This window comes from Tetrao urogallus (genome assembly GCF_951394365.1).
Source record: "Tetrao urogallus genome assembly, chromosome: 23".
Taxonomy (NCBI): domain Eukaryota; kingdom Metazoa; phylum Chordata; class Aves; order Galliformes; family Phasianidae; genus Tetrao; species Tetrao urogallus.
This window is the reverse complement of record NC_136836.1, coordinates 5458785-5471279: the sequence shown is the minus strand read 5'-3', so window position 1 is coordinate 5471279 and position 12495 is coordinate 5458785. Positions and strand designations below refer to the sequence as shown.

Below are 12495 nucleotides of genomic sequence, written 5' to 3'. Positions count from 1 at the left end.
AGCAGAGCCCGGCGCCAACAGCAGCAGGCGGCTGCAACAAAGGCAGCGCCGCTTCCCCGCTCGGATGGTGCGGAGGAGCCCGGAGGACGCCGGCAGCTCCCCGGCCCGCACACAAAGGGGTTCCTCCCCACTCCCGGCCTCTCCCAGCAGAGGGGCAGCTCCCGGCACACCGCGGCGATGTCACACTCCTCACACGTTGATCCCCGGTGCCAGCTGCAGCAGCGCTGGAACCATTTATGATGGACACCGCAGCAGCATAAGAAAGTGAATTGTATTACCCCCGGACACGATAACTCATGGCAGCTGTCAGGCACGGATTAACCCCTTGCAGCAGCCCCGCCGGGTGGGGAGACGGGCAGCCGGCCGGGGAACAACTCCCTTGGCTCCCTGCTAAATTAAACATGGGATTGATTCACCTCCTCGTGCAGCAGGATCGGCTGGTGCAGCCCAGCCGTACCCGGGGAGGGCTGCAAAGGGACGAGTCAACGCGGGGCCGTTCTGTGACAGGTGACGGCATCCCGGACGCTTCCTCCTTTCCCCAGCGCGGCGCCATTCGTTCGGCAGCGGATCCCAATACCTGCGTGCGGGTGTGCGAGGGGCTGGGAGCTCCCAGAGCAAAACGTGGGAATGGAAAACGAAAAAAGGGGAAAAAAATAGAGAAAAAGCAAGGCACGTCCCCATCCTTAGAGCCCGTAAAAGCCGCATCCTTAAAGCCCGTCAAAAGGAGCCGATCACAGGGCAGAAAGGCAGCAGGAAGGGCTGCGTCACCAGCACGCAGCGCGGTGCTCAGGGTGGAAGAGCTGCAGCGAGAGCAGAGCCACCGAGTGCCACCGCCCCACAGCACAGACACTTTGCTTATTGTTATTTGCAAGGCAGCTTGCCTTTCCCCTGCTCCTCGCAGGGCTGGGCTGCCCGGAGCCGCTCGCTTTGTGCCCAGATACGCCCCCAAATACCCAAAGAAAAGACAAAACAGGGAAGTGGAACGGAGCCACGGAAGCACGGCCTCTCCCAAGCGCTCCCCCAGCAGAGCCAGCCATCCCTCCACGTCCCGGGGGACATGGTTTCCCTCCAGATCCCACCCCGTGGGCAGCCCTCCCGGGTCACAAGGGGGACCCGGCTCAGCCCCACACACCGCCCCACAGCCCTGGACGGCCGTACCTCTCAGGGTGCCGATGCCGCCCAGGAACCTCCTGTATTCATTCGAGTCCATCGTGCCGCCGGAGGCCCCGCGGCTCAGCAGGACGCACGGGGCTGGCGGCGTCCCGCAGCGCAGGGCTCGCCCCACCACCGCTGCCCTTTGGCCACCGCAGCCCAGCCCTGCGCTTCCTGATCTGAGGACCGCACCGAGACCTGCCCTGGATGAGGCCACCCCTCCCTTCTTGCAAATGAGCCGCACGCCCGGCCCCCACCACCTGCCCCGGCCGGGGGTCGCGGGATCGGGTGTCCTGTAGGTATTTCAGGCTGCGAACGGGGAGGTGGGGCAAAACCCGAAAAGCTGTGAGGACTGCAGGCAAGTCAACGGGAAAGGGACGTGCATTCAGTGCATCATGACACTCGGGGTGCTGCAAGACCCCACAGCACACCTCGTGCCCCAGCTCTACATGCACCCCCTGGAGCCGCGTGCCACCCACGATGCTGTTGCAGAACCCAGAAGGAGAGCGCTTGTTTTGTTTCATAGGATCTGTTGGCAGCAGGAACCACCCCAGTGTGATGCAGGGGAAGGTGCCCACACACAGCGCCCGACCCACGGCGAGAGGCTGCACCAGGAGCAGCGCTGCCCAAGGAGTTGAGCAAGACCCACTGCACAGCCCTCCACAGAGATCCTACGGATGCAGCACCCCTGGGTGCTCGCACCGCCCGCGGCCCCACACAGAACCCCGGCACGGCCCTGCAGCGAGCAGCCCTGTGCGGATCCACGCTGCCCACACACACCCAGAACCGGTTGGCCCAGCCGGGACCGCTGCAGGCAGACGCACGTCGGGTGCAGCACTTTCCTACCAGAACCCCGAAAGCCAGCTGGCGCTTCTGATCCCAACAGCTGCTGATCCACCAACCCAACAGCCAAAATTGCTCCCGAAACTCCAACGGGAAGCGCGGCTGGGCAGACGGAGGGTTTGGGTTGCAGCACGGCCCTGCACACCCAGGGTTCGGGTGCTGCAGCCTGGAAGGATGAACCGACCCGCAGCTGTGGGGATGGAGCCGACTCGTTAATTCTGCAGAGGGGAAGCAGAGCTGAGCGCTGATGAGCGGCCGCGTGGAACAGCGCGCAGACGGCCGGGAGCAAATCCAGCAGCTCCGCAGCACAGCGCTGCGCCGCACACAGCCCAGGACCCCGGCTGCTGTTGGGCTGCATGAGGAGCAGAATGAAGTTGCTGCAAGAAGCCGAGCTGTCACCACTATAAATAGCACAATGGAATTTTCCTCTGGAAAAAAATAGAAGGAAAAAAAAAACCCCAAAGAATCCCAAAAAGCTGCTTCTTGCTGACAATGGGGCTGTAAGAAGGGAAGTGGGAACACGGGGACAGAAAGCAGAGGCACAGCCACCAGCAGAGCTGTGCTGCCGGCGTGGGGACAGCAAGCACTGAGCCGCCGTCCCTCCATCACCGCTCTGCTCAGCGGTGGCCTCGCGCTACAGGGGGAACAAAGCCCAGGGATTGGGTGCAGAGCAGCTGCTGAGCATCCAGCTGTATTCACTTCTCTCCTTTCCCGAGAAAGGGGAGAGGTGGGATGGCATCAGGCTGGTCACCCAACACAGCTCCAGCAAACCCCAAACCGCGGGCACAGCACACGACACGGCAGGCACCGCAGCCGATGCTCCAGTTCCCACCGCTGCCTGCAGAGCTGTCACCTTCACTTTGTCGCTTTGTCCCTCTGGGCAGTAAAGGCAAGAAGTGCCACGGATGCACTCAGCCCCGCCACCTGAACCCTGGCCCCACGGGGTGCTTTGGGGAGGAACAGAGCTCCCCTCCTCCCGCCCTGATGGGGTTAAGGCAGCGTGGGTCTGACGCCAGACCGCTCCCCAGCATCCCGGCTCCTCTCCCCTCGGGAACGCCAGGAATGCCCGGCCTGCAGAGCGCTGCAGCTGGCCGGAGCCGTGCGGCCATGGGGACAGGGCATGGAGGGAGCTCACAGCCCCGGCCTGAGGAATCCCAACTGCCCCAGCACAACAACTGCCTCGCAGCCGGAATCACAGGCATCCCGAGCAGCCATGGGGTGAGATGTCTGCACGTGCAGCGCATGGAGCTGCCTGCAAGGAGGGCGGTGCAGCGATGGCCACGTGCTCCCACGGCGCTGCCTGGGGGTGTTGGCATCACGGCTCGGCCTGCACAAATGGGAGCTGCTCCTCCAGAGGACTCTCGTAGCAAAGCTGCCCAAGGTCAGCCCTGCACAGCAGCCACACGTCCGGCCTCCTGCACGGAGAGCAGAAGCACTCCTGGAGCTGCAGTTTTCTGCAGGGACCTTTTGCCAGTTTCAGTGGAAGATAAACAAAAACAAACCAATAACAGAAGTTGCCCCTCTGGCTGACCTGGAGCGTGGCACAGGGGTGGGATGCAGAGTGCTGGGAGTTTGCCCTAATGCCCCCACAGACAAACAGGTCCAGGGTCCTTGCCCCAGGAAAGCAGAGCAGGGGATAAGCACAGGGAGGCTGCAGAGCTGTGCCAGCACTGCTTGGAAGTGCTGCTTCATCAGCTGCCATCTTCCAGACCTGAGCTGAAGAGAGGAAAAACACGGCATAGGGAGAAGTGGGTGTGCGCAGGGACATCAGTGGGACCATTACCAGGGGCAGAGCACACAGTGCTCACTGCAGGGCAGCCAACAGGAAATGAGAAATGGGAAAGAGGCAGCCGGGCTTCATCCGGGGAGAAACAACCTGAAGGCTCAAATCATCATAGAGCCCCAGCCAGCAGCCCAGATTCTACGCATCCAGATCACTGATAAACAGCAGAAATTATGGGGCAGATGGAATTCCTGGAGCTGCAGCACTGCCTCTGCAGGGACACAGCACACGTGAGCCCCCTGTCCCACACCACACAGCGGCACTGGGGCCGATTCCCTTTCAGCACCTCCCTGACAGCAGGGGGGTCCCAGCCCGTCCTCTGCCACAGATGCTGGGAACATCTCATAACACACCCGAGGTCTCACCTCACCCCACCCGCAGCCAGACACCCAATGCCCGCAGCCCCTTGCCCACGGGAAGCCTGTGCTGCAGATCCCCCACACTGCATGGGATCCATCCGCACACACAAAACCCCACAACCCGGCTTGGAACGATGCTGCCCCAGCTCAGTAACACAAACATCCTCTGTGCCTTTGGGAGCAAGCACAGCTCGGCGGGGTTCCCCTGACCCAGAGCCGCCTGCATGTCCCTGAGCCCTGGCTGCATGCCCAGTCCCCCAGACAAGCGAGGGCAGAGCTGAGACATCAGTTCTGGGCTTTCAGCGAGGAAGGAAGGAAGGAGAGGGAGGAGCTGGAGGCAGCACGCAGCAGGGATGCTGTGAGCAGGGATGCTGCAAGGCTGGCTGCTGGGGATGTGGGACAAGGACACACAGCACAGTGCTGGGCAAAGGACTGGGTGCCCGTGGGGACAGCAGAGAGCAGCGCCCCGAGCAGCTCACAGAGCCACGGCAGCTCCCGGCCCCTCACCCACCAGCACCCAACACAGCTCCTCTGTGCCCGGAGCGCCCCGGGGTCGGCGGCCCGGTGGGACGAGCTGCGCTGTATTTCACGTGGAGCCCACAGGGCAGGTCGGTGTGGCTGTGCCGGGTCGGGACGTGCAGCGCAGGTGATGGCGGCGATCAGCCCTGTCATTACGGCACCGCTCCCCGTGCCGGGCGTTTCGTCACCGCGCTGTCATCGCACCCACCGCCCCTCCTCGCCCTGCGGCACCGCTTGCCTCATCCTCCACTCCTCCATGGAAAACACAGCTGGGACTCAGCCCCGGCACGGAGCTCGGCTCGGTGAGGTGAGCCCACAGCCCTGCGGTGCCACCCGGCTCTGCTGCCGCTCCCCACTGAGCGGCACTCGGTGCACAGCTCCTTCCTGAGGATGCGATGGATTCAAGCTGACAGCGTCGGCTCAACCCCACACAACCAGAGCTGACTCGGTGCTGGAGGTCACAGATCGCACCTGGGGCACCCAGATCAGAGCAGAGCCCACGGGAGCTCCTGCAGGAACAGGAGAAATTGCAAACCGCAGTCCCCGGCAGTCCGGGGTTTGTTTTAGGTGCCTATAAAGGGATTCATCACCCTTGGTATTCAAACAATGCCGTCAGAACACTTCCAGGAATCAGCAAGAAGAAAAAAAAAATCCCTTTTATATGCTCCCCTCCGGGAGGTCGGAGCGCTCCAATGCTGAACTGAACTCAGCGACACAAAGGAGCGCAGGATGGGGCTGGCGGGCACCCAGCAGCTGGGCAGCAGCTCGGCGTCCCCATGGCAGGGAAGGAGAGGGCCGTGGCACAGCCCCACACAGCGCCGTGCCACCTAAGGAAGGAACAAAGAGGCCCCGCCGGCGGCTCTCGGGCCGCCCCAACCCACTGCTGAAATGAGATCAAAGCTCTCCGGCTCCAGGTACCACCAGCGCTGCCTCTGTGCCAGCGGTGACCGCAGCTCTGCTGCCCACAGCGCCCGGCGCTTTGCTCTCTGAAGCACGTCGGCATTCTCCTGGAAGATGGCAGAGAGGAGCACCACCGCTCAGCACGGCGCCCGCAGCCACGGCCCCACGCAGGTGGAGCAGCTCCAGAGGCCTCACCGCATCCCACAGAGACGATGACGGCACCGCGAAGGCAGCAGAACGCCAGGCAGGCGAGGCAGGGCGCGTCCCGCCATGGGGAACACAGCGGCCGCAGCCCCTGCTGTCCCACCACAGCCACGAGCGAAGCAGTGCTGCACAACACACCGGAGGCCCACAGGTCCGGCCCATGCACTGCGTCACCTTCTGACCCCCAGCTCCCCCTGTACCGGAGATGCCGCCGCTTCGCTCTGCCTTCCAGAAGCAGAGCCGCTGGCCGGGGGCATCCATGCCACTTAAACTGTGCCGAGTCCTGTGCGGGGGGCAGCTCCTGAGAGGATGAGGAAGAAGCATTTCCTTCCACAGCACTGCCCGGCCCCACCGGCTGCACAGCCCTCATGCAGCTCACACTCATCATCGCTGAGGAATGATGTTTATCTTTGCAGGAAGGAATGGTAACGGCAGCTCAACGGCCACAGCTGCCACCCTTTTGCCTTCAAAGCTGCACACCGGCCCAGCAGGGCACAGGTGAGACCTGGAGACACCATGCAGCTGCCTCCCTCAGTGCAGAAAATCAGTGGGGAAAAGGAGCTCCAGCCATACAAGCAAGGCTCCAAGAAGCCCCAGCAGATCTGTGCCATGGTTCTGCCCTGCAATGCACAACGACTCCTTCAGCCCAATGTTATCCCCTCCCTAACAACAGGTCAGGCAGATGCAGTGACACCCATCCCCTGCTGTCCCAACCCCAATGCACCACGGCGAAGGGAGAGAAAGCAGGGAGGGTGAGGAGATGGAGTGGGAAATGACTGGGAGATGGACGTGCTGACACTACAGCTCCGAAGTTCTACCCATGACCCCCAAAACATGAATTATCTTGAAGGAAGGATTTCACCAGGATTGACTAGTTAATGTTCAAGCACTCTAAGCACAGTAATGCAACACCTTGTGCACCTGGGCAAACTGTGGCACCCATGTGGTGTGGGGGCACGCTCTGGCAGTGATTTCCTGCAGGGCAAAGCATGGGGCCGGGACGTGTGATGGGAGCAGGGCTCAGCCCCACGCTGGGTACTCACAGGCAGACCCTCCTCCCTGCTCAGAGCCCTCCACGTCCACTGCAGCAGCACCTCCCAGGGGACAGAGCCATCCCCAAAGGCTCCACCGCTGCTCCCAGTGCCATGTTGGGAGCACGTGGCTGCACGTCCCAGCATGTGCACGGCATCACCGCCCAGCAATGAGGCAACGGGGCCGGGACCGCACCGAGCCCCTGGGTGCAGCACCACTGGGGTGCACTCGGATGCTCAGCCACCGGCTTCCAGGTCCACAGAGGTCCCCGTGCCCCCAGGGAAGGCTGAAGGCCACCAACTCAATCTGTGCGCACACTGAGGGCTGCAATCAGTGCACTTCCCAGTCCCGCAGCCCACACATCCCTGTTCCCACTCCCGCCCCGGATCGGGGTGCAGCTGGACGCTCAGCCCCACGCGGCGCCCACGGCTCCGAGCGGCGCAGTCCGGCAGCAGAGCTGCAGAACACCTACCTGCCAGCCCAGTCACGCTCAGCATTTCAGCTGCCTACACCGGGAGGCTGATAAAGAAAGCAATCACGGGGATGTGCCATCTGCTTAACCCCTGCTCTGCAGCTACAGAACAGATCCGCAGCCAGGAAACGGGCACGCACCGCAGCGGGACCCATTGGTCCGGCTACAGGCAGAGGCCCCACTGCTCATTTTAACTGCAAAGGCTATTTTTTACTAAGCAGCTCCATGCAGAAAGCTGCTCCCCACATTTCTGGGAGCTCACATCACAGCTCCCGGCCCAGGCAGCACCAAGCGCCCACCTGCCCCTGTGCCCGAGGCCCATTCCTGAAGGATGAGGTGGGGGAAGGGACGAGCCGGGAGAAAACCTGAGTCCCAGCAGGACAAGCAGAGCCCCGCAGTGGGGATGAGGCAGCATCCAGCAGCCCAGCAACCTCACGGATCACCGCTATACAGCTCTCACAGCAACGGCGGGACGTCCTGGGAAAGGAGGGGAGCTGGGAAGGAAAAGAAGGCACAGGAAAGCCTCAGTCCCTGAGAAACACTCATTTCCCCTACGCTGAATGCAACCCGTGACCAAACTCAGCGCCAGCCCGGCAGCGCGGCCACCCCCAGCCGGGTATTTCCAGCCGGCCCGGCACGCCGCGGACGAGGGCAGGGGCACCGCGATTTCGTCTTCTTTCGGCACTGAGAAAAGCGATGCGGTGCGGAGGGGCAGAGAACGGCCGCGTCACGCAGCGCCGGCACCGAACAGAACCGCCCGCGAGCGTCGGAGGGCACGTTGGGCACCGCGGGGTCACATCGCCCTCCCGAGCCCCGCGGTTCAGCAGAACGGACCCGGGTACAGAGAAACGGTAACGGGGCGGGCAACGCGCGGCCCCCGGGGATCGCCGCCCCCGGCAGAACCGCGCGCTCACCGCGCACCGCCCGCGCGACACGCGGCACCCCGGGCCGTTGGAAGCCCACCCGGGGCGCGGAGCCGCGGGGACGTTCGCTCGCCCCGACCGCAGAACCGGAGCACCGCGGCCCCGCAACCGGGAGCCGAGGACAGCCCGGAGCGGCACCGGGCCCGGCGGGCCGCCCGCGGAGCGCCGTACCTTTGTAGCGCTCCAGCACGTCTTCGTAGGCCTGCACGAACTCCTTCTCCTGACTGCGGTCGGCCGGGAGCAACCCCGGCACGTACCCGGCCATGGCGGCCTTTGTGCCGGCGGCCTCCGAGCAGCGCCCGGCGCGGCGGTCAGCGCCGATCTGCGCGGCCCCGCTTCCGCCCCGCGCCACCGCCCCGCGCCACCCACGGCCACGCCCACCCGCCTCGAGGTCACGCCTCCCTCAGACGACGCCCACTGATTGGCCCCTCCCGTCTCTGGCCCCGCCCAACCGACGGCGGCACCGGGAGCGCCGCGCCCTCTGGCGGTAGCGCTGTGTCGGCACCTCCCGGGGGCGGCGCTCGGCCCGGTTCGTCCCACCGCCCCCCGCACGCCCGGAGCCCCGCTCGCAGCGCAACCCCTCGTCCCGCCGTTCACCCCCAGCACGGAGTCCCGGTGCTCCGCTCTGCCCCCAGCGCACCGGGGATGCCGCGCACGCTTCCCCCGCCCCGGCTCCGCCCCCCCCGATCCCGTCGGGCGATTCCCGGCGTTCGGGGCCGCCGCAGGACGCGGCTTTTTGGCCCCGGCCGCGCCGTTCCCATGGCAACCAGCGCTGAGCGAGCGGTAACCGTGGCGACGCACAAAGCCCCTTCCGCGCCGCCCTGGCACAGTCGCCACCCCGCACCCATGGTCTGGCGGCACCGCATCCCCCGAGGACGGCCCCGCACAGGGCACGGCACCGCGGGGACGGCCCCGCGGCACCTCCCGCTCCCAAACGCTCGTCTCCCTCCTCCCCCCTCCCCGTGCCCCGCGCACGGAGCTCAGCGCGCAGCGGGGACCGCGGCCCCTCCCCGGGATCCCCAACGGCCGCCCCTGCAGCGCCGCTCCCCCCGCACAGAACGCGCTGAGCGCTGCCGCTGTGCTCCCGAGGGACAAAGGAGCATTCCCCGCAAACGCGTCCCGAGTGCGGACGGAGCGGTAAACACTGCGGCCAGCACTGCCCGACATCACCGCCCAGCATGGCCCAGCACCGCTCCAGACCCACACAACAAACCCAAACCCTGACCGCGCTGCCCTGCAGGATGTAAACGTGTAAACCGGGATCCTTGAAGAGCGGCCCCCCCACCGCAGCCGTCACCCCCAGGAGGACACGCGGACCGGCAGCCCCCGGCCCCATCGCCAGCCGCTCTGCCCTGCCAGGGACTCCGCCACGTCCCCATTTCCTCGCTCCGGTGGCCATGGAGGGGACCGTGACCACTCGGCCCCACACCGACAGCGTTGTCCCGGCGGTGCCACCGCACTCCCCCAGGGCACAGAGAGCGTGGGGGCGGTGGGGGGGCTGAGAGCCGTGCACGACCGCGGGCGCTGTGCCCGCAGTGCCCGCACCGCTCACAGAGCCCAACGCTGCAGCAGCCGCCGCCCCCAATCCGGGCCCAGAGGGACCGATCCCCCCCCCGGGTGTGGGGTGAGCGTTGTGTAATGCAAAGCTCCGAATCAACATTTCAGCTCCTTTGCAAACCGCTGACACCAAACTGTCTCCAACTCTTTCTTCCCGGCTCGGCGCTGTCTATTTGCACCACGCGAGTTATTTTTAATGGGAACTCTGCATGAGATCGGATTATGTGACATCCCTTCGCCTTTAATCATGGGTTGGATCGACCCAGCGCGACGGTGGGAGTTCTGCAGCCCCATCCCGGTGCTCGCAGCGGAGCTGTGCGGGTGGGACGGGACCGGGGCAGGACGGGGCGGCTCTTCGCTGCCCGCGGCGCTGGCGGTGGGGCAGGGCCGGGCCGCACCCTGCGCATTTGCCTCCCCCCGGTCCCAGACGGCGCTTGCAGAGCCTTCATTTGAATCAACTGGTTCTTCCTGCCCAGAGCACGTGAGAGCGCACACAGCCCCGTGTGCCGGTACTGGGGATGGGTATTGGGGTGCTGGGCGACGCAGGGGCTGGTGGGCGCTGAGGGCTCGGTCCGTCTCGTGTTTTCCCATGGGCAGACCACAGTCAGGGTCTGAGGTTTCGCTGGGGCTCCTTGGAGGGGTCTGGAGGTGCCAACATCCCAGCATGGCGGTCAGCATCCTCCTCCTCCGCCCTGCAGCACGGGCTGCACCCTGAGAGCCCTGGGGGGAACTCGGTGTCCCTGTGCCACCAGCACAGTCAGGGCTCAGCGTGGCCTTTTGGTGTGGCACAGGCTGCCCCCAGAAGCTCCGGCACACAGCCAAACCCGGGAGGAAACCCCAAACCTCCCAGGGCAAATTCCTGCGTGAGTCTGGCCAGGGGCATTGCTCCACTCAGCCCTTAATGAGGCCCCTAACGTCACCCAGTGAGCCCCGGAGCTGACCCATCATCAGCTGAGAGCAGGACCTGAGCCGCAGCCGTGCCCAAAGCCACCACGGAGCCAAATCTCACCGCCACCAATGGCCACATCCCTTAACTCCCCTCCCCCCCCCCTCACTTGTGAGCACCATTCCCAACCTCTGGGCACAAGCACACCCAACACCTTTCCATCCACCCCAAGCCATGCCAACCAGCAGCCGATGGCAGCTGACGGCCTGGCCACGTGGCAGCAGGGTCACCCCGGCCACATTCTCCCCAGCGCCACGAAGCCCCAGACGTGGGCATCCCGTGCTGTTCTTATGGGGCACAGGGCCGGCCGCTGCCGTCACCTCCACCACCGCTGGGAGACCCCACCCCGGGCGCTGCGTTACCTGCAACTCTGACGACAGCCCTCTCGGCCGGGTCCAGCACCGAGTCCTGGCTCTTCCGCTTCTTCTGCTCGTGCAGGGGCAGATTCCATGGCAGGGTGTCCCCGGGGGGGCACGGGGAGAGGCTGCCCGAGCGCTCGCTGCGGTACGACCGCTCACTTCGGCACGACCGCTCGCTCCGGCACGACCGCTCGCTGAGGGTCTCCTCGTCGGAGGACGACATGGCCAGCAGGGCAGCAGCTGCGGGAGGAGCGAACACCGCGTGACAACGGGACAACGGCCGCTCCCTCCCACCGCGGGCGCCGGGGGACAGAGGAAGGACCGTCCCACCTCGGCCACGTCTCCCTCGTGCCGATGTCTGCACGCCCTCCCGCCGCTCCTGAGCGCTGCCTCAGTTTCCCCATCGCCGGGAAGCCGCTGCCCCGCGAAAGGGGCCGGCAGCGCAGCCACCCCTCCGCCCAAAACCCACAGTGGCATCCCCGGCACCGGCTCGGTGCCACAAAGCACGGCGCAGCCTCTGGGCTCCATTTCTTTGTGCTCGGCACAAGCAGAAGCCATCAGACCCGCGCTGCCCTTTGTACCTGTTTTTTTTTCCCTCCGAGTGGGAGCAGCCTTAAAAATCCCATTAATTGTGTCAGGAGAAAATGGTAGGGCTCCCTGCAGCGAGCAGGGGGAGAGCTGTGTGGCACACACACGCTGGGCAAATGAGCACCTTGCATGAGGCGTATTCAAAATAATTCCTATTGTATCCTCTGTCTCGGGCGGGGAAATGCACCCGAAATGTGTGGGGCTCCCACAGCCGCTGTGCCACAGCCCTCCATCGCGCAGAGCCTTTCCTTATCCCCATCATTTCCTCAGCAAAACGCGAACAAAGAGAATCCCCCCCCCCCCCCCCCCAAAAAAAAAAAGATGGAAAGAAAGGGAGAATGGCTTCCATGACTCAGTCACCCCCACCGAAAAGCTGCGGAAAACGCATCCCGGCGTGCGGGCAGCCCCAGCGCGGGGCGGTGCGGGGCCGGGAGCGATCTGCGGGGGCCGCAGGTGCGGGGGCAGCGCGTCCTCAACGCCGCCTTTCCGCGCTCCATCCCCGCTCTCCGCTGCCGCCCGACTTTGCTCCATCCCCACCCCGCAGCCTCTCCCTCCGCATCCCCGCTTCCCCGGCCCCGCTCACCCCCGGCTCGGTGCGGTGCGGCGCAGCGCGGCCCGGATCTGCGCGGGCAGAGAGCGGCGCTCCCGCTCCGCTGCGGCCGTTCCCGGCGCCGCCGTGCGCTCCCGGTACGGCCCCGCCGCGCTCTCCCCGCTCCGCCGCTCGGCGCCTCCCCCGGCCCGGCCCGGCCCTGCCCACCGGGGCGGCAACGGAGCGGCGGGGGGGTCCCGGCTCCCGCCCCTGCGCCAGCCCCGCCGGGCACCTCTACATCGGGCCGCCCCACACCGGGCATTCCTCAG

General features: G+C 65.5%; 1 protein-coding gene across 1 annotated transcript in view; it reads right to left on the bottom strand.

The window, feature by feature from the left end:
* The window catches only part of MACF1 (microtubule actin crosslinking factor 1), a gene marked incomplete at both ends in the record, with an annotated part of 111440 nt that extends 100168 nt beyond the window's left edge, over positions 1 to 11272 (bottom strand). The window contains one exon of the mRNA XM_079545964.1: positions 11053 to 11272. Within this exon, the coding sequence (XP_079402090.1) occupies positions 11053 to 11272 (220 nt within the window). The remainder of the gene's footprint in view (positions 1 to 11052) is intronic.
* Between the last annotated feature and the right edge of the window lie 1223 nt (positions 11273 to 12495).